The sequence below is a fragment of the Neltuma alba genome, unplaced genomic scaffold (assembly GCF_004799145.2).
Source record: "Neltuma alba isolate B1F8T4 unplaced genomic scaffold, ASM479914v2 tig00002571_pilon, whole genome shotgun sequence".
In the NCBI taxonomy this organism is placed as follows: domain Eukaryota; kingdom Viridiplantae; phylum Streptophyta; class Magnoliopsida; order Fabales; family Fabaceae; genus Neltuma; species Neltuma alba.
The window spans coordinates 63187-84273 of NW_021632922.1; the positions used below are offsets into that span (position 1 = coordinate 63187).

Consider the following 21087-nt stretch of genomic DNA (forward strand, 5'->3'; position numbering starts at 1 on the left):
ATGCTACATCCGCTGTTTAATATAACGACTAATTAACTAATGTAAATAGATTAAAAAAACTAGTTAAGTGAGTTGTTTATAATAAGTAGGTTATGTTTTTATTAAAATATCTTTGGTAATTACTGCAAGTGGATGGATGAAGCTGAAGATGGTGAATCCGAAATCTTGAGGTGGTCAATCTGGAGATTCTCGACCTCACGCTTCTTGATATCACCATAGATTCTGTTGGCATAGAATTTGCCCCAGTTGTATTCTCTGTATCTCGCAGGGTTCTCCTTGTTCACAAGCCCCACCAATCAATGTCCTGCCCCGTCTCTGTTCATCAGGACTAAGCTGGAACGGGCCTATCCTAGTCCCGTCTCATAAATAGCCCTGGCTGTCATGGTCTAGTTACTGAATCGCCATCTATTGATTCTCCCCCGAGCCACATTCAGCTTAGCTCATGGCACTTCCCCTTCGGATGACGCATTGCTCGGTGTAACTATCACGCAGGCCTAAGGCCAGTCTGCGTGCTTTTCTAGTCCGTTTCGGGGAACACTTATGGACTTTTGTCTTGGGCTGTATGTGTAGACCCAAGGCCTTAGCCCATCAAGGCCCATGGGCCTCTTTATGGAAAGGAATCCCTACAGCATGCTACTGACCTTTGATCCCCTTTTCATGGCACCCAATTTTCCATCGCATCTCTCTGTATGTGTTCACTCCAAATAAAGAAGCCTACCAACAGCACAAGCTGAGTCTCGTAAAAGGAAATTGATTTTTCTTCGTTAAGAATAAGAATTTAGCAGATGAATTACACAGTGAAAAATTACACATGGAGAAAAATTTAGAGCAAAATATTTTTATTCTTCACAAAATCCCTCTATCCCACCAAGAACCGACAGAACAAAGATGAAAATAGATGGAGAAGTGATGCTGGAGCTTACGAAAATAAGGAACTGAAGGAACACAGTGAATTGTGGTAATGCAATTGCAGCTTTTTATTGGTGAGGAACGAAGGGGGAAAAAAATCTGTTCCTTGAATTCAAGCACAGTCTTCCCCCATTTTGATTTTGATTGATGTGCGTGTGTAATTTTTCATTTTCACTGGGTACCGTATAATTTACATTACATAATAACGCTGCGTCACGGATGATTCTGAGGAGGAGGAAAATGACAAGAAGAAAACAGGGGAAGGCGGTGGGTGATTAAGAAAGAAACAGGGGAGGGGGGCCCCATGAAGAAGTGTCTGTGTCTGGCAGCTTTATTTTGCTTCGCGGCAGTCCGCTAACATGGGCATTCCCACGTTGAGACTATTTTGCGTTTGTTTTTATTTTTCTGCATTTGTTTGGCGTCTTGTGGGGGTTGTCCTTTTGGCTGGAATTTTGTCCACGTGAGGCAGCCAAACTTTTCATAGCAAAAATTGCAATTCCTATAAAAAAATAACTATTAAAAAATCTTACTAACAATCGAAAAATTGTTGTTTCATATAGTTGAACTTTATTATTATAGGTTATTCTATTGTTAATGAGATTTTTTAGTGATTATATTGATTTTTTAAGACTTTATGGTAATTATCTATGTTTATATTTATCTATTCAATTATATTATTTATAAATCATAGTTAAAATTTAAAGATTTATTAATATTATTAAATAAAATTTGGAAATTCATTTGTGTTTTTTTAAATATGGCTAATCTAATTAGGTTATATTTGAGGCAGTCTAATTAGTATAGTTGTCTTTTTAAATATCTTTTTCCCATTCGTGTGGCGAGTTGTACGCACCTATTGCTAACTTTATCAAACTTTGATGTTAAATTAGTACCCCAAAAAAAAAGTTTATTTTTATAGTTGGTTCAGTGGGCGTTGAGAGCGGCGGAGGCAGGGGATTCACTCACTTCCTTGGCTTTCTGGAAGATAAACCTTGGAGCCGTCTCTTCCTTCCTCTTCTTTTTCTCCGCTTCTTACTCCCGTTCAATTCCCTTATCAAGTCGCAGATGCGTCCACACAGATTTCAAAAATTAGAAAGGGAGAAAGAAAATAATACTATCTTTTGTCCTAATTATAAGAACCAATTGATTAATTTGAAGAGATTAAAAAAATAAGTTAAGATAGTTATTTATAATAAATATATATTGTTTTTTCTAAAATATCCTTATTAATCAATTGTGTTGGTTAAAATTACCATTATTAAAGGTGTGGACTGGATTAGATGGAACCTCACCCATGAGGCAGGACGCCAGTTTACTAAGCGAATACCTTGGAAGACACTCTTTGGATACATATGTTGGGACATCTGGACATCTCGATGTGGTAGAATGTTTAGTGATCGAGAATTCAGTAACAGGAGAGATGCAAATGACAGCTTCTTTAGAGCTTGTTTGGATTACAATTTAGCAAGCAAATGTGAAGTTTACAGGGTGGAGTCTACTCCGAGGCAAGTGATGGAGGCTACCGATGTTTCTTTTGTTAAGCTAGAAGTGGATGGTTCGGTTCTCAGGAATGGGCTCAGCGGCTGTGGAGGAGTACTCAAAGACTATTCAGATAACTGGATATGTGGTTTTTGTGCTAAGCTTACAAATGTACCTCCAACCATTGCGGAACTAATGGGGATACTGCACGGATTGAATTTAGGTTGGACTAGAGGTCATCGAAAGATTCTTATTTACTCAGACAGCATGGAGGCTATCAATTTGGCGACTCGGGGATGTGAAGGAAGTTACCATTTTAAAGATTTAGTTGATGATGTCAGGTTTACTATTAATAGAGACTGGTGTGTTGTCTTTTGTCATGTAGGAAGGGAATCGATCCCTCTTGCTGATTCTTTAGCTAAGTACGCCCATAGGATTGACGAAATTTTCTGCCTGTTTGATCACCTCCCTCCCGACTTATCTGAGACGGATGGGGAGTAGTCTGTAGGGGCTGTTTTTGTTTTTTGCGTTGTTTTCTGTAGTTCCTTCCTGTTGTCCTTTTTTATTCAAAAAAAAATACCATTATTAAAAGAACTATCTTAAAAAAATACATAAATACTAGAGATAAAGTGGATTAGGCTCTTATATTTAGGACAAAAATAAAAGTCAAACAAGGTTTTATATTAAGAACCGGAGATAACACTTACTCTAATCCTTAATATAAAAACTGATTTGACTTCTATTTTGATCCTAAAAAGATTTCAATTTATTTTATTTTTTATATTTATTTATTTATTTAAAATAATCCTTATAATAATACTACCCCCAGTTCTAATTATAGGAGCTAGTTGACTAATTTGAAGAGATTAAGAAAATAAGTTAAGTTAGTTATTTTTAATAAATAAGTGTTGTTTTTCCTAAAATATCCTTGTTAATCAAGTGTATTGGCTAGAACTACCATTGTTAGAAGGACTATATTGAAAAAAAAATATATAAATATGAGAGATAAAGTGGATTAAAATATTATATTTAGGATCAAAATAAAAATCAAACAAGATTTTATATTAAAAACCGAAGGTATTATTAGTTATAACTAATACACTTCGTTAGAAAGTATATTTTATGAAAGACAATATTTATTGATTATAAATAACTAGTTTAATTTATTTTTTTTAACCTATTTAAATTAGTTAAGGGTTGAACTGGTGCTTGCGAGTTGGGAGTTGGAATGTGACCGAAAATAAGAGATTTATTAGTACCATTTGGGGATGATAATACATGGACATAAACTAGATAGAGTTTCCAAAGCAGCCGATTTATCGATCATATGCGGCCATTATTACTGCAAGTGGATGGATGAAGCTGAAGACGGCTAATCCGAAATCTTGAAGTGATAAATCTGGAGATTCTCGACCTCACGCTTCTTGAAATCACCATAGATTCTGTTGGCATAAAACTTGCCCCATTTGTATTCTCTGTATCTCGCGGGGTTCTGCTCGTTCACAAGCTCCTCCAATGGCTTAACCATTACATTGGGAGCTGGGAAGAAGAAGAACGGAATCGAAATCCTCTCCTTCTCGCCGTTCACTACCGCCCTGTGCTCCACACTCTCATACTTATCATTGCTCCAAACCTGCACATGCAATTACGCCCATATCACTAAACAAAGAACAGATATGAAATAGATTACATGTCGATCTTTTCTGACACAATTAACTAACATGTACCTGAAGAAGGTCGGCGACATTGACGACAATGGCTTGAGGGAATGGTTTAACAGGAATCCACTCACCGTCTGATTTTCTCTTAACCTCAAGTCCGACAACATCGTTTTGGGCGAGCAGAGTCAACGCACCAGAATCCTTGTGCCTCCCAACTCCCAGAGCCAAGTGAGGAAATGGGCATGGAGGATAGTAATTGAGTCGCAATACGCTCAATTGTTTCTCCTGGAAATATCCATGGAATCTCTGAGCTGGTAAGCCCAAGCTCAGCGCAACTAGCTCCAGTAACTTGTATGCCACCCTCTCTATTTCCCGACCATACTGTTCCACTGTCTCCCTGTATAGGCAAGTATATGTTTTTATTAAGAAAATGAAAATCTGTGTAAAGTTTTCTCAGATGCTGCTGAAATTACCTGAATTCAGGTGGGTATTGGGGCAATCGGTTGGTGATCGTCTTCGTTTCCGGGTCATGGAGATCAGGAGAAACTGGAAATTCCAAAGAGTTTTTAAGAAGATAATCGTACACTTCTTTCCAGTCCCTGACGTTCTTAGTGTGCTCGCCGTCGTAGTACCCAAGTGGGTTCACTTCGTCTCTCTTGACTTTCTTCTTCTCCTCCATGCTCTGATCGAAGAATTTCTTGGCACAGGTCTCGATCTTCCTGTGTAATTCCACGGGCACGCCGTGATTGATGATTTGGAAGAATCCCCAGGCCTCGCACGCACTGCCCACCTGAGATACCAGCTCTTCGACGTTGCCGAGGGAGAGATCGATTACGGGGATTTCGCCGGCGACGGCGTCGGCATCCACCTTTTCAAGGTTGGGACGGTGTTCTGGGGATTGTACATAGGCTGGATCGATATCTCCCATGTCTCACAGATCTCTTGCCCCTCTTTCAACAAATTGAATCTATATCCCCATATATCATGGCAGTGGTGAAAACAGGGTTCATGTTTTGGCCAGCGAGGAGCGCAAATTTTGTTTGCTCCCCCGTTGTGAACCTGGTCGTATAAAGCACTGAAGTGCATTTTTTTAGCAAGCCTGGGCGGATTGAGTCCGGTGAGGGTCAGTACATGTTTTTAGTAGAACACTAGAACATGCTAGATTAATTTAAATAAATTCAAAAAATTTATTAAGTTAATTATTTATAATAAATAGGTGTTATTTTTTTAAAACATCTTTACCAATAATATGTATCAGCAATAACCATCATTTAGTAAAACTTTTAATATATACAACTATTACTAAAATAAATAAATAAATATAAAAAATAAAATAGATTTAAATTTTATATTTAATTGAATTAAAAATCAATCTAACTTCTGTGTTAATAGTAAAAACACTTAAGAGGTGCTTTGAACCCATGATTTTGTTAACTATGAGTTAACTGTTTACCAACTCAATTAATCTTCCTGAGCCTAAGTGCATCTTTTATCTGGAAGTTGACTGTCCTTTGTTAGGGTTAAGAAAAAATGCTGACAAAAAGCGCCGACCTGCGACGCCGCCCATTTTGGAGGTGTCCAACTTGAGTTTTTTTTTTAATATAATTGTAAATGTAAATTTGTAAATATTTTTAGAGCAAGAGAAAAATTCAATACAGTCCAAAAGTTAAATTTTTATAATGAAAAAATTTAAATAATTTTAAATTGAAAAAATATAAAATAGAAGTTTAACAGCATATATTCTAAATCATTAGAAAGACCTAATTTAATTTTTGTAATGTACTCTGTGGCAAAATTTAGTGAAAATCATGTGATATCAAATGGGCGAAATAGATTCCATGGATGGCTCCGCCCCTCCCGTGATCTGACAAGTGACAAGCATATAAAAATTGTGCGGCTCACCTAGCCACGTCGGACGTGGCGGTTGGCAACTACGTGCGACTTCCATCGCCCCAGGTCTTTTAAGTTTTGATTTTAAAGAGTTATTTATAATATATTTAATGTTTGTTTTTTAATTTTACTTTTATTCAATTGTTTGAAAGGGAAGGGTAACGGAGAGATGTGATTATGGGGGTGTTTGGATAAACCCAAACCATGGTTTGGAGAATAGTTTATGGAGAATAGCTTCTGGGAAGAATAGATTTTGAAAGAATAGATTTTCTGAAAAAGTGATTCTGATCAAGTGAGAGTGTTTGGATAGTTGTTGTTAGAAATGCTTTTTTATATGTAGAAATTACTAAAAAGGACATAAATTTAAATGATAATTACATATAAAATATATTTCATAATACTCCTCCGGTTCTTAATATAAGACCCATTTAACTAATTTGATTAGATTAAGAAAGTTAGGTAAATTAGTTAATTATAAGAAAAGTGACACATTTTTCCTAAAATACCATAATCATCTTTTTTAATACCCCTTCTCCCTCTTCTATTTGATTATGGTTGAGGGAGTATCTATAAGGGTAATTTAGAGAAAATTGATAAATATGAGAAATGAGTCTTTTATTTAGGACCAAAACCAACTCAAGAATTGGGTCTTATATTAAGGACCGGAGGAGTATATGTTTATTTGAAGTAATAAATTTTTTAATAATATATATTTTGGTAACATAATAAATAAGACATAAATAATATAAATCATAAATAATTAATGTGTATATATATTTATAAATAATTACAATATTTTTAGGAAAATGATTTATTTTGCTAATAAAAAAATATTATTATTTATTAAAGATTTTAAACATGAATATTATTTTGCCAATAAAAATATTATTATTTATTAAAGTACTCCCAAGCTTCGAGCTTTCCCTACTTCCTTCCTTATCCCCTTCTGTTCATCTTTCCTATCTTTACAGCTTTGTTGCACTCTGTGCTTGTCTGTTTCTTCTGATTTCTTGCAGTGAAGTCCCTCTATTTGATAAACAACAAAAAACAAAGTCACTCTGTCTCCTTCGTTGAACCCTCACAGCATACTGCTAGCAATGATAATGGACTACACACCGCCTCCGTTTGACGACGGCTTCACTGCCGAGAAGCTCTTCTGCCAAGGTTACTCCTACACTTATGACGACATCATTTTCCTCCCTCACTACATTGACTTCCTTACTGATGCCGTTCAGCTTGCTACCAGAGTCAGTCATAATGTGCCTCTAAATATCCCCCGTGTCGCTTCTCCGATGGACACCGTCTCTGAAGCTCACATGGCCGTCGCCATGGCTACCTTTGGTGGTATTGCTTTTATCCACTCTAATACGACGCCGTCCGATCAGGCTGCCATGGAACGTTCCGCTAAGTCGCGCCGAGTGCCGATTCTCTCCAGCCCTGTCTTCAAACCACCCTATGGGAGGATTGAGTCGTTGGATGATTTTGGCGACTCACCGACGGCACAGCACGAATGGGAGAAGAGGCGACGGCACAGGAGAAGAGAAATGAGAGAAGAGGCCTTCGTTAAGCTTAGAATGGGAGAAGAGGTGCTTTTTCATCGTTGGGAGCTACTGACAGGAGTAATAATTAATCCAGCGACTTTGTTACTCCTCAAAAGCGACCCGCGTGAGGCTTAAGCCCAAACCATGGTTTGCCTGCTCAAAACCAAGGTTTTGTTGGAAACCAAGGTTTTTTAAAAAAAGTTGGTGTTTGGCAATCAGCCTCCCCAAACCATGGTTTGGGGTCCAGAAGCACTTCTGGGACAATTGCCAAACACCCCCATATGTAAATATGGAGATGGTTAATTGGCGGTACCCACCGAGGAAATGTCGAATGCCCAGTTGGAGGAGTTTTTCCCGTCTCCCTAAGCTACGAACTGATCCTGAGGGCATGTTTAGAAAACCATAAAAATATTTTTAAAAGCTTTTTTTTTGTTAAATTGATACAAACTCCTACGTATGTTTATTTTGCATATCATAAAATTATTTTTGAAATCATAATTTTATTTTTATCCAAACACTTTCTAAGAGAGAGAGAGCATGAGCTTTTAGTGGGACAGAGGGAGAACGCGAGCACTTATATCTGTGAAGCTTCTTTAATGCCACGTCACTCTCTCGCATCATTTAATTGTTAACCGTGCTTGGAAGAGATGAGCATCAAATTTTAGTGGTATGAATTTAATAATTTGTTTTTATTTTATAAGTTAACATTTTTATAATAATTTTATATAAAAAATCAAATATTAATCTAAATTTTTTTTTAAAAAAAAGGAGATGAGAGATCCTCCCCCTGTTTGTTCCTAATCAACTTCTCGAATAATCAAACTCTGTGTTTTGAACGAGAGACAATTTTATTCAGCCAACAAACTCGGAGAGGAAGCCTCGAAGCCCAAGACACTAAAACAAACAAAACAACAACACCAGAAACAACAAAAAGGCCCAAAACACGCCTTTCCAAATTTCGGCTTCATGGTGAGAGCACAGCACCATTTCTAAATAGATTTCTTAAATTAGAAAAAGATAAGGAAAATAATCCCGGGGTTGATAATACCCGACGCAGACACAGGATATATGGATGGATGGTGGTGAAGATGGCTAATCCAAAGCCTTGAAGTGGTGAATCTGGAGATTCTCGACCTCGCGCTTCTTGAACTCACCGTAGGCTCTGTGGGCATAGAACTTACCCCAGTTGAATTCCCTGTACCTTGCAGGGTCCTGCTCGTCCACAAGCTCCTCCAATGGCTTTATCATTACATGCAGAGCTGGGAAGAAGAAGAACGGAATTGATATCCTTTCCTTCTCGCTGTTCACCACCGCCCTGTGCTCCACGCTCTCATACTTATCATTGCTCCAAACCTGCACAAATCCCCCGACACGACCATGAACAAACAAAGACACGTACTTTTGCTCTTATCAAGTTATCTATCTATGATGATGATATACCTGAAGAAGGTCGCCGACATTAACCACTAGGGCATGTGGGACTGGTTTCACAGGAATCCACTCGCCGTCAGATTTTCTCTTTACCTCAAGTCCGATAACATCGTCCTGGGCCAGCAGAGTGAGAGCACCAGAATCCTTGTGCCTCCCAACTCCGAGAGCCAAGTGAGGGCAAGGACATGGAGGATAGTAATTGAGCCGGAGGATGCTCACTTGTTTCTCCTGGAAGTATCCATGGAATCTCTGAGCTGGTAAGCCCAAGCTTAACGCAATGAGCTCCATTAACTTGTATGATACCTTCTCCACTTCACGTCCATACTCTTCCAATGTCTCCCTGCCATAGACATGCAATTTCATATTTTTATTAAGAATGGAAATCTTTCCGTAATGTTTTTCTCAAATGCTGCTGAAATTACCTGAATTCAGGTGGGTACTGGGGCCATCGATTGGTGATTGTCTTCATTTCCTGGTCCTTTGGGTCAGGAGAAACTGGGAATTGCAATGAGTTCTTAAGAAGAAAACCATACGTTTCTTTCCAGTCCCTGACGTTCTTAGTATGCTCGCTGTCGTGGTACCCCAACGGGTTCACTTCGTCTCGTTTGACTTTGATCTTCTCCTCCTTGCTTTGACAGAAGAACTTCCTCGTACAGACGTCGAGCTTCCTCTGCAATTCGACGGGCACACCGTAGTTGATGATTTGGAAGAACCCCCATGCCTTGCATGCACTGCCCACCTGAGAGACCAGCTCTGCCAGGTTCCCATGGGAGAGATCGATGACGGGGATTTCGCCGGCGACGGTGTCGGCGTCCACCGTTTCAGGCTTGGGACGATGGTCTGGGGATTGTAGGAAGGCTGGATCAATGGCTGGGTGAATGTCTCCCATGTCTGATAGATTCCCTGCCCTTCCCCTCAAAACGCTGAATCTATATATCATGCCAGGAAGTGGAAAACTGAAAATGTTATCAACGTGATTTATAAATTCTAAGGTCCACTTAAAATTGAAATTGTTTGTGCGTGGGCTGGCAGGCGCTTCTCGCCAAATGTTCAGTGGGACCACTCACACTGAGCCATTCGTACCACTTTAATAATTTGTGTTAGCAGTATATGGCTGGGAATCGGTTGATGCTATGTGCCCGTTAGTGATCCGTCATTTTTTTGTCCGTAAATAAATAAGAAAAAAAAATTCAACGTTAAATATTAAAAATATAGTAATGTCATCAGCTCGGTCAACTATTATATTATTATGCCACGTGTTATGCCACAGCATCATTCTTATTGGGAAAACAAAGAAACCTCTCCTCCTTTATGGTCATTCCCATCCATAACAATTAGCAACTTTTTTTAGTACTTGTTTGGAATCATAACAGCATTATTAAGAAGCTGTTCTTTTAATAATGATTTATGAAATATGAAATAAATTTGTGGAAAATATTTTATCACAACTTACTCGATCATAAGTAGTTATATAAGGATTTTCTAACAAGGATTAACCTGTTTTTTTTGGGGGGGGGGTCCTGTCCCTTCAATTGACGACTGTGCTATGGCCCCCTGACTCATCCGTGCAGATTTAATAATGTGGAACAGCAACAGTAGGGTGTTGGCGAGAAAAAAGACAGCCGAAGGGAGAAATTACTGCGTGCAGTGGAATTACCTTCTCATTGGTGCTCTCCCCAGTTAAAGTAGCCAGCTCATGTAATTTTTGGGGAAGAATGAAAAAAAGAAAGAAAGAAAAGAAAAGAACCTGAAGATTGTTAAATCTTAAATCAAGTTTGTTTTTCAAAGTTTAATAGGTTTTAACTACACCTAATTTGTAAATAACAACATATTTTTATGAAAAATTTTAATCTGAGATTTAGTATTTTTTATGTTCTACTTCTGCCATTCTCCCTAAATTCAGCATCAACGTTGGGAGTGGGATTGCAGATATAATCATTTTGGGAACGAAATGAATGTTTGTGGGACCCACGATTTATTATTTCTGTGATCGTGTTGGGATTGGGATCAGACAACGTGCGCAAAAAAGGTGAGGCTCATGTAGTGTTATTATCCCAAATTTTCTTTCACAGTTGGGAGAGGAAAATAATTTCTCAAAACTTGTCCCTGTTCTCACTCACCACACACTGTCGGACCATCCTTTTCCTGCTTTTGATTATATTTTGAGCACGAAAATGCCATCAGAAACTACCTGATTTTCTAATCTCTCTGTTACATCAATACTATTTTCATATAAATTATAATTATAATACTTATAGTTAAAAATTAAAAATAAAATAAAAAGAGCTTGGGTTTTCTTAAAGAAAACTAGATTTTAGTTTTAACTTGTTATTATTTTTATCTTAACTTTTTTTTTTATTATTGTTTTAGTTTGTGAGGTGCTACATTTTGCCAGCACCCACGGACCATCCGGTTCCAACCACACAACACAGATTTGCCGTGTGGCTGGTGTGCGCCTCAAAAATTAAAAGGAAAGGGAAAAAGAACCAGAGATACAAGGAGAACGGTTCGAAAACAAATTATCAAGTGTATACATTTCTTCCTGCTTCATTTTCAGGCGTAGAAGTGATCCGAATGGGGTTCAATCAACAACGTCACACTTCGAAAAATCAAACCTGGTTGCGTAGTGTCATGTCATGTTCCTTCTACTTCTAAAATTTGACTATTTACACTAAAATCTGATGTGCGAGAAGAGTAGGATAATAGATAAAAGCATGGTTGCGTTCAAGCAGCAGCGTTCATAGAACTTGAAAAGACAACATGGGATAAGAATTGCAGCCCATCCTGGACTTTCTCTACTGCCATTTTTTGATCGGAGTGAAGATGTTCGGAGAGGGCACCCGCTTTTTCCTGAATTGAAGTCCCCGGATGAACTTCGTGAGACTCAGCAATAGCACTTTTAATGGCTGCTTGATATGCCTCAGTTACGTCAGATATTCCTGTTAAGACATTAACATAACTTGTAACTACCGCTTGTAAATTAAATCCTGATAATACTATATGGAATGACAAACAAGAAGTATTTAGGTGAGTGCTATTAGATTCTTCAATAAATATGTATATATGTGAGGACAAAAAAAATCTCTTCTGGTGGGGATGCCAAGATCTCAGTACTGTAGGCATCATTATTTGGAAATTTACACTGACACCTAACTGGAATGCCATCAATATGATTACAATCCGGGGTGCACGTGATAGACAACTAACCTGTAATAAAACTGTTGGAAACTGCTTCCACATATCCTATCATTGTTTGGGCATTTACTCTGATCATCTTAGCTTTTTCAAGGACATCCTCAGGCCACTCAATGTTCAACTTCTGCTCATCATCGTCTTCATCCTTGGCTTTGTTAGCAGCAGATATGATGGATTTGCCGATGATCAACAGTTGAGACACCGCAAAACAGCACATTTCTGATAGTCTCTGCAAAGAAAAGCAAACTGTCTCGCTCGAATTTCCAACAAACTTCAGAAGTTGAAATAAGGAATTTTAAAGATAACAGAACTTATTCATAATATTACAGTAAATTGAAATATATTTTCTCATACATGAACACCCTCTGAATGAAGAGATTCTAATCTTCTGGCAGTTTTGTGAATGATATCATTGACAGTTAGTCCACCCAAGGTGCTTGTAAATCTGCAAAACAATTATAGGAAGACCAGTTAGAGCATGTAACATAATGAAGACCTCACATTCAATTCAGCTTCGTTTTCTAGTTTGTTCATACTCGTGTGTCTAATATCCTACATATTGAAATGCAAATTTGAGCACATTAGAAATGGAACAGATTTAATTCTCTGGTACATCGTAACAGTGATGGGTGATAAAAGTACAAATAATCAAGGAGGGAAGGGGTTAGATACCCCGCAGCCATTTCAGCAGCATTGCGGACACTTGCGTCATGTAAATTCTTCATCTCATCACTGCTCCCCTCATTTCCTTTTTCTACTTTCTTTCCTTTGCTTAAATCAACATTGATTCCATCATTTTCAGCACTCAGATTAAAAATTTGTTGGACCTCTTTAAGCTTCCCATCGTATAAAGATTTTTGTTCCAGTGATAACTTTGTTTTCCTTCGGTTGAATAACAGGGCATAATGACTAGACAATGCCTCCAGTTCCTGGCAGTATCACACACATATTAAATGTTTCGCTAAAGACACAATATCAACAATGATAATTTAGTATTGTGACAAGGTTACCTCCAACTGCTCTGGACCTCCGTATATGTAAAAGCATCGATCAAATGTCATTTCCTCTAATGATTGATCGTCATCTTTTTGTTCTTCAGCTTCTTTATCAGCCCTCTCAACCTCAATTCCAGTTTCAGTAATTAGCAAGTCCATTGTCTCCTTACCAACATATTCTAGTACTTGCATTCCCTTTGCAGTAAAAGCTTTACCACTCTGTCACATGACACATGATGGCAAAAAGTAAGCTCATAATTTTAAAGCAGTGAATATCATACGAAAAATGACCAAAAGTTTTACAAACCTCTAATAGGGATGGCACACCAGAACCAGCCGTTGCTGGTGCAACTTGCTGCACAGAACCTGCAAGATTTGCAGCTGACCTGAAGAACATAAATATCTATTATTTTTAGTATTTTAGTTTAATGGCCCAATAGACACAACAATCTGCCATATGGTAAGAAACAACTGTCTTCCTTTCCAACACCAACAAAGCATACTTTTAACTTTTAACACGTTAGTGACACCTATCAAAGAAAATGAGAGACAGAATTCTCGTGAACTCTGAACTCGTAGGAAAGCAGATAAATACACTGACATAAAATAAACAATAAATAGCTTTTCTCACTCAACAAAATAAGCCAGAATATGTTTAAGACCTATTAATTAAACATTGATCTAACAACATTTAGGATCAAGTTTTAAACTCGCTAATTTTGTTAGGTGGCTTCAAAGGCAACTGCAGAGCAAAATTAGTCATTCAACATAGACTGAAATCTGTACTCCGCAAATAATAAATGCAACTAAATAAAAGCATAGACATGAAGGACTCCGCTTTTGGGAATCCAAATCAGCAAAGAATACAGTGACCATTGACTGCACCAAGTTGTAGTTTGTACACCTTCACCAGCACAACTCGAATGTTTTTCACAGGAATTAATAATACCTTTGAACTAAATCACTGCCCTCTTTCCATGCACTTCCTAAAGCAGTCCATGCTCCTGATGTAAAATTCTCCACGGAATTATCAAACACCTTCAAACCCTGCAAACATTATGGAGTTATGCTTAAAGCAAAGAAAATAGTAGTGAGAATTTGCAGGCACAATAACAAAATTACAAAGGTATGTTTTGCAGCTATTTCAATTGTTCAACTACATCAAATCATCAGGTCTCTTCATTTTTTTCCGAACAATATGGCCTACAATTTGTCACAATTCTAAGGTAATAGAATAAGTCCTCACAAGGAGAGAGAAAGTGGGAGATGCATAAGAGGATAGATTCAAGGCTTATTTCAAGCAATAATTTCACGGGCAACTAACTTGGTAGAAAATATATAAATCCAAAATTCAAGCAGAAGGGATTGCAAACTGTAGATTTCACATTCACTAATTTGCTTTTGTATGAAATCCACTAAAGATATACCATGCCGACATCAATGGGGAAAAATCAAAGCGTCCCTTTATGCCCTACCTGGCTAAGAATTGAGTCATCACTAGCTTTCTCCAATTTTTCCAGAGCAGATTGTCGTAGTTTGTCATTCTCATCTTCACTTTCCCTTTTAGTTAAAGCTACGTCTTCCCCTTCCGTCTCTTTAGAAGATTCTAAATCTTCAGAAGTGTTTTGCATCTCAGCAATGGTCTTGGATGCTGTCTGAGCAACTGCAGCAGCCTGTGTGGTAAAATGATATTGAAAAGAATACTAAATTCCAAATTGAGTTACAAAAAGAACATCACTACGCACATCTTAGGATCTGTAAGTTTGCATATAAACCCCAAAATACTAACAGTCAGGGAAAAGCAATTAACTCTTATTTCTCCCAGTCAAGGACAAATATACAAGTATAAGGTGCTTATGTTTCGAGCTCATACATAAGTATCAGCCCCAATCCTTCAAAGTGGATCCAACAAGATTCAACTCGCATACCATCGAATGTCTACTAGGTGCTCTCAGTATTTTTTTGGGCCCCCTTCTCCCTCTCGTTTCTTCCAACTCTGTTGCTTTGCTTGAAAAATTTTACCTAATTGTTTGCCATGATGCCTTGTACTGAGAATTTGATGGTAAAAATCGAACTCCAGGAACAATAGAAGTATACACAACATTCAAATTGAGCTAAAATGATTGAGGCAGCTAATTATACCACCCTTGAGTCCAGAAAAACTAAAAATTAAACTCTACTGTATGGCGGATGCAATTGCCAATCATTTCAACATGCATCATGAGAAAATGTGAAGCGACGTTGAAACATAACCTCGATGCGAAGTTATGAAATCAAAATAAAGATACCAAAATGCTGAATTAGCTAGGGTGCAGGCGAAAAGCATTTCAAACGTACATTGCGAGAGATCTCATCGGCAGCGGCGGCAGCGGCCTTTTGAAGATCTGAGATCACGGAAAAAGAAAGACCCCAACGACCCCAACCTCCACCGCCACCAGTTGCGGGTGGAGGCGGGGCCTCTTCGGCTGTCGCCTGTTCTGCAACTTCCTTCTTCTCCTCTTCCATCTCGGATTCCGAGAAAGCTATGATCGTGTCGTCTCAACTCTCAAGTCTCAAGTCTCAACGATATTGTTTCTGGTTTTTTTTTTCCAAAAAGAAATTAAACCAAAAAACTTAGTTTCATTTCACCCGGTTCGTCACTTTGCCCTTGGGGGACCCACAGAAGCTCTTCGTTCGGTTGAAAGTTGAAACCCTTCACGGCGTGAGAGCGAAGGCAACGCTCGGAATACGACATGATTACTGTGGACTTTATTTTATTTGTCTCTTTATTTTCAGGAGCTCAATGGGCTTTTCAATTAAAACAGTTCGATCTCAAAACCAGAGCCCAGGTCCAGAAAAATAAAAATAGAAAGTCATTCAAATTTTCATATTTATAGAATTAAGGTTTTATTAAATTATAAGAATCTTAATTAAAATCATGAAAATTGAAATGATACTCAAACCTTAGTCTGTAATAAGTTTGTTCAACCAATCATAAGTAAAGTTTTTTTGAAGCATGAGTATATACTTGATCTTTTAGTTTTATATAGAATTTCAGTGTTGTTAATTTAATTTTATAGGAGATAGGGTGACTACCCAACATATGGTACTTATCCTTGATGTGGGTTTTAAGAGTATCAGATGAAAGTATCATCAAGTGGTGAACCCCAAGGTCAGGTGGTGGCAGTTAAAGGATGAGAAGCGGGAGTTTTTCAGAAGGATCTTTCGAGAGGAAAGAATGTGGGAGTTGCAGGGAAATGCTAACATTATATCGGAGGAGATGGCTACGAGGGTTCATATGGTCGCTAAAGCAATTTTGGGAGAAACCAAAGGTTGTGGTTGGAGAGATAAGGAGACTTGGTGGCTAGATAAGAATATATAAGAGAAAGTTAGTGAGTGAAGCCATACCTTTGTGCGATAATGTAGAAAATTGAGAAAAGTTATGCTTGGCTAAAAAAAAAAGATGAGGAGAGCAATGAGTGAAGCATGTTCTAAAGCATATGAGGAGTTATATAAGACAGGAGAAAGAAGTATTTACAAGACTGCAAAACAAGAGAAGAGGAAAAAGAGAGATTTGGACCAAGTGAGATGTATGAAGGACGAAGAAGGTAAAATTCTAATTGCTAGTGGCGATATTAAGAATAAATGGGAGGCTTACTCTTACAAGTTGCTTAACGAGGAAAGCGAATGTGCAACTCGGAACTTGGAGGATTTGCTAATTAGTGAAGAGGATCGAAATTTGTTTTTTACCACACGATTTGCATCGGAAAGGTTAAAGCAACTTTTAAGAAAACAGATAATGGTAAAGCTATTGGACCTAATATTATTCCTATTGAAATTTGAAAATGTTTAGGTGAAGAAGGTGAACTGTGGCTAATTAAGTTTTTTAATGAAATTTCACGCTCTAAAAATATGCTGGATGAATGGAAGAAAAGCATTTGAGTTTCTATTTACAAAAATAAAGGAGATATGATATTTAAAACTGTGTAAGTTACAACGAGATAAAACTTATGAGCCATACTATAAAGTTGTGGGAAAAAGTGATTGAATACATGTTGAGGCTAGAGACTTATATTTTTGAGAACCAATTTGAATTTATGCTGAGAAGATTCACAATAGAAGTGATTTATTTACTAAAAGGATTAATGGAAATATATGAAAGCAAAAGAAGGGATTTACATATAGTTTTTATTAAATTGAAAAAGCATATAATTATGTGCTAAGAGAAGTACTTTGAAAAAGAAATGTGTATGAGATGCTTATATCAAAGCTATACAAGATATGCATGAGGGGTAACTACTAATGTAAGAATACCTAAAGGTGAGACAAAAGACTTTCCCATTAAAATTGGCTTAATTAGAGATCCTCTTTGAGTCCTTACTTGTTTGATATTGTTTCAGGCATTCTAATCGAGCTTATTCAAGAAAAAATCATTAAGTGCATGTTTTTCGTAGATGACATTGTTCTCATAGTTGAATCAAGAGAAGATATTAACTCTAGATTAGAGTTATGGAGAAGAACCTTGGAATCGAAAGATTTTAGCTTAAGTAGGAGCCAAACAGGATATATGCATTGCAATTTTGAGAGGAGGCAAGACAATAGTGATTTGAATGTAAAAATGAGAGATCAAATCATTTCTTAAGTGTTAATGTTCAAATATCTAGGATTCATTTTATATGAGGATAGTGAAATTGATAGAGACGTTTTTCATAGAATATAAGCTGGGTGATTAAAGTGGAAAAAGCCTATTAGAGTTATTTACTATAAGGCACCGGAGAAGGTTAAATATTGGTTTCATTTCATCCGGTTCGTCGCTTTGGCCCTGGGGCACCAAGGAAGCTCCTCGTTCGGTTGAAAGTTGAAACCCTTCACGCGTAGGAGCGAAGGCAACCCTCTGAAAACGACGGGATTACTGTGGGCTTTATTTTACTTGTCTCTTTATTTTGTGGAGCTCAATGGGCTTTTCAATTGAAACAGTTCGATCTCAAAACCAAAGCCCAGATCCAAAAAACAAAAATAGAGAGTTAGTCAAATTTTCATCTCTACAGATTTATTTAATTTTTATGTTTAATCGTTATCATGAGCCAAAGCATCAATGAAAATTTAGCAGCATGGACAGAACTAACGTTTTAATTAAATTATAGGAATTTTAATTAAAATAATGAAAACTGAAATAACGCTCTAACCTTAGTCTACAGTAAGTTTGTTCAACCCACGATATTTAATCATAAGTACACACTTGGTTTTTTAATTTTATATAAAATTTTAATTTTGTTCTTTAATTTTATACAGTACCTTTACAGTTACATATAATTTTAGCATAACCTCAAATGATGATTTTTGTGCAAATTATTGATGCTTTAAGAAATTAAACTAAAATATGTCAATATTTGAAAATACTTCGACAGCATCCAACATCAAAAGGATGCTTCTAGGGCATGAAATTGAAAATACGGATGCGTATGAGAAGACGAAGCTCAATAAGATGTAAAGATATCAGAGTTTGTCATTCAAGGACTGGAGCTGCAATTCCAAGTATAACATCTTTTTTCACTCACATGACTCAATGAAATTCACCAATTATACATACCATACCCAATTGCTAATCTGATGAAAAACTCTTTCATATATAAACACAATCTACAATTCTATAGCACACATTCAGACCAAATCTCCCTCTCCCTCCCATTCCTTTAAGGAGATGCAATAATCAGAGAACCATCAATCTGTTTGGTGATCTGGGGCTTGGGAATACCAAGCAGGGAACCTGCCCTTGCTTCTGAGAAGTCTTGTGAATGGAGAATCAGGCAGTCTACCATCCTCCTCTTCCATCATCTCCTCTTCAGATTTTGGCAGCCCATCTGGTATTGGGCACTGCCTCTGCCTTTCTTCTGATTCCACCAATTTTGGAACAGACAAGCCATTCTTCTTCAGTTTGTGCATGTACGCAATTCCATGTAAGCATCCTATCAAGGACTTCACACCGCCCGTCTGAAGAATCAACCTCTCTACGTCTGCTTTCGGGATCTCTTTCTGTCAAAAAGATTGTAACAACGTCAAGAAAGAACTTGATCAGGTTATAGATATAACGCAACGTAGGGAATCAGATATTAGAATCAGTATCCTTAATCATTCTTCTTCATTACTTCCTCAGAAACCAGACAAGCTTTTGTACTTTCCAGACGAAAAGCAATGAAAAAACAGCAAAATAAAAAAAAAAAGGTTACTTGTTTTCAATCCTTACGATTGCCAAAATTCACAGAAAAAGTAAAATTTAAGCCTCTAAATGCTACTTTTGTCATCTTTACCTGTCCGTTTAAACTTTAAGGGGAAAGGCTGGGTTTGTAAAAGATTGTGGTTCGTGTTTGTTAAAGTACCGGTATTATTTCCTTACTTATCTCTAATGATTAAAAAAAAACACATGTTCATCAGAAAAACACAAGACACCATAATCTTCCCAAAAGAAGGAAAGAACTTACTTCAAGATCCTTCAGCTCAAAGTAAGCCTGCCAGCAACCATAGGATTCTTCACCTTCAAGCGTCGAACAATAATCTGCAAATATTACAAGGCAAATCAGAAAGAATAATAATAGAAACAGCAACGATAAATTCCTAATTTAAGCACATCCGAGAATCATCATGAAAGAAAGTGCCATCAGATTTCAATCTTTCGCGAGATAATTTCGAGGATGACCGGACACCTAAAGCTCTGATTTTCCTGGCTCAAAATCAGAAGATGAAACAATAAGAAATTTTAAAACAGATACCTGCAAGCTCTATTTCAGATTTTTGAATCAACGGAGGCTCCTTGACGGCCCTTTCAAACTTGGATCGGCTGAAGGGTTCAAGCTTGGGGATATAAGCCTGGTTCCTGGACGAACAAGAGATAGTGGAGGTGGCAAATCTTGTAGAAGAAGAAGAAGGCTTCGGATCAAGAAGCAGGGGAGAAGAACAAGACCGTAGCAAAGCCGACTTAATCATGGTGTCAAACAACAAACAACCCAGTTTTAGAAACTCTGGAGCAGAATAAGGATAAGGAATGAAGGCAGCGATGCCATTAAATACCGTGCATTTCAGTGGTTTCGTTTCCGGGTTGGATAAGGATGATGAGATTAAACTATTGAGGGAAGATATTATTAGATATATAAAATAGCAGTGGAGAGAGAAAACGGCAGGAGCATATGATCCGTTGGATTGGGTGTAGTGGCGAGAATACTCAGATAGTAAGCGTGGATTATTAGAATATTGGGGAAACGCTTTAGGTGCAAGTGGGCCCATGAAGTCAATCGCTCTGATCCGACGTGGAAAGGACCACGTGGCAGAATCATGTACGAGTGGGCCCGTAAATGGAACTTTTTGTCGAGAATTGAAAAAAGGGAGCGCTGGCCGCCGAGTGGGGTGTGAGAGACGGTGTGCGGGAAAACCACAGCGTGTGACTAAAAGGGGGATCTTATCCGGTGGGTCTTTGGGATTTTTTTAACAAGTGGGTTCAGATATTTTTATCATTGGCCCTTGGATTTTTGTGTTATTACAAATTTCCACGGATTTTAGCATTGGCTCTTGTCCAAATTCCAAAGTGCGTATTTGTTATTGTGACTTATTTCTTCTGACATTGCATTCAAATTTCTGCCATTTTATTATTGATTCCAATCTTCTTTTCACTTATTCATATTCAGAATTCAAATTCTCAAATTGGTTATATCTCTTTTTTAATCTAAATGTTAAACGATTAAATTAAACTAAATCCATGTTTATAAAATATTAAAAATGGTATGATTAACTTGGAAGTGAATGGTTCCCTTCTCACTTCTAATTGATGAAAGAAGAGGTTGTGGTGGTGTCATTAACAATGACTCCCATAGTTAAATAAGCGGCTTTTGTTGTGAATTCTCCTATCACTGCTAAAATGATTGGAATTATTCATGGTCTCATAATGTGTTGGAATGGAAGTTTTTGAAAAATTCATCTCGTAACTTGATTGTATTATGTAGACGCCATTATTTTGCT

At 37.4% G+C, this 21087-nt stretch overlaps 4 protein-coding genes across 6 annotated transcripts; all 4 read right to left on the reverse strand.

The window, feature by feature from the left end:
• Nucleotides 1-3604: 3604 nt before the first annotated feature.
• On the reverse strand, nucleotides 3605-5097 carry LOC114732848 (flavonol synthase/flavanone 3-hydroxylase). The gene is made up of 3 exons (XM_028920222.1): nucleotides 4523-5097; nucleotides 4116-4446; nucleotides 3605-4021 (listed from the first exon to the last, which is right to left on the reverse strand). Exons 1-3 carry the CDS (start codon nucleotides 4975-4977, stop codon nucleotides 3761-3763), a joined length of 1047 nt encoding a protein of 348 aa, XP_028776055.1. The 5' UTR covers nucleotides 4978-5097; the 3' UTR covers nucleotides 3605-3760.
• A 3212-nt stretch (nucleotides 5098-8309) lies between these two features.
• On the reverse strand, nucleotides 8310-9823 carry LOC114732840 (protein DMR6-LIKE OXYGENASE 2-like). The gene is made up of 3 exons (XM_028920209.1): nucleotides 9334-9823; nucleotides 8921-9251; nucleotides 8310-8833 (listed from the first exon to the last, which is right to left on the reverse strand). Exons 1-3 carry the CDS (start codon nucleotides 9798-9800, stop codon nucleotides 8573-8575), a joined length of 1059 nt encoding a protein of 352 aa, XP_028776042.1. The 5' UTR covers nucleotides 9801-9823; the 3' UTR covers nucleotides 8310-8572.
• A 1581-nt stretch (nucleotides 9824-11404) lies between these two features.
• LOC114732774 (uncharacterized) lies at nucleotides 11405-15709 on the reverse strand. Of its 3 annotated transcripts, XM_028920125.1 has the most exons (10): nucleotides 15439-15504; nucleotides 15030-15149; nucleotides 14577-14774; nucleotides 14051-14148; nucleotides 13409-13487; nucleotides 13117-13320; nucleotides 12779-13035; nucleotides 12461-12551; nucleotides 12119-12377; nucleotides 11405-11850 (listed from the first exon to the last, which is right to left on the reverse strand). In XM_028920125.1, the coding sequence occupies exons 2-10, from the start codon at nucleotides 15030-15032 to the stop codon at nucleotides 11636-11638; spliced, it is 1404 nt and encodes a 467-aa protein (XP_028775958.1). In that variant the 5' UTR covers nucleotides 15033-15149; nucleotides 15439-15504; the 3' UTR covers nucleotides 11405-11635. The 3 variants fall into 3 exon arrangements, with proteins under 3 accessions (XP_028775958.1, XP_028775945.1, XP_028775951.1); XM_028920112.1 differs by lacking the exon at nucleotides 15030-15149 and having other exon boundaries at nucleotides 15439-15709; XM_028920118.1 differs by lacking the exon at nucleotides 15030-15149 and having other exon boundaries at nucleotides 12119-12335; nucleotides 15439-15707.
• A 2852-nt stretch (nucleotides 15710-18561) lies between these two features.
• On the reverse strand, nucleotides 18562-20120 carry LOC114732802 (CCG-binding protein 1-like). Its single transcript, XM_028920163.1, has 3 exons — nucleotides 19848-20120; nucleotides 19560-19633; nucleotides 18562-19113 (listed from the first exon to the last, which is right to left on the reverse strand). Exons 1-3 carry the CDS (start codon nucleotides 20059-20061, stop codon nucleotides 18802-18804), a joined length of 600 nt encoding a protein of 199 aa, XP_028775996.1. The 5' UTR covers nucleotides 20062-20120; the 3' UTR covers nucleotides 18562-18801.
• Nucleotides 20121-21087: the final 967 nt, after the last annotated feature.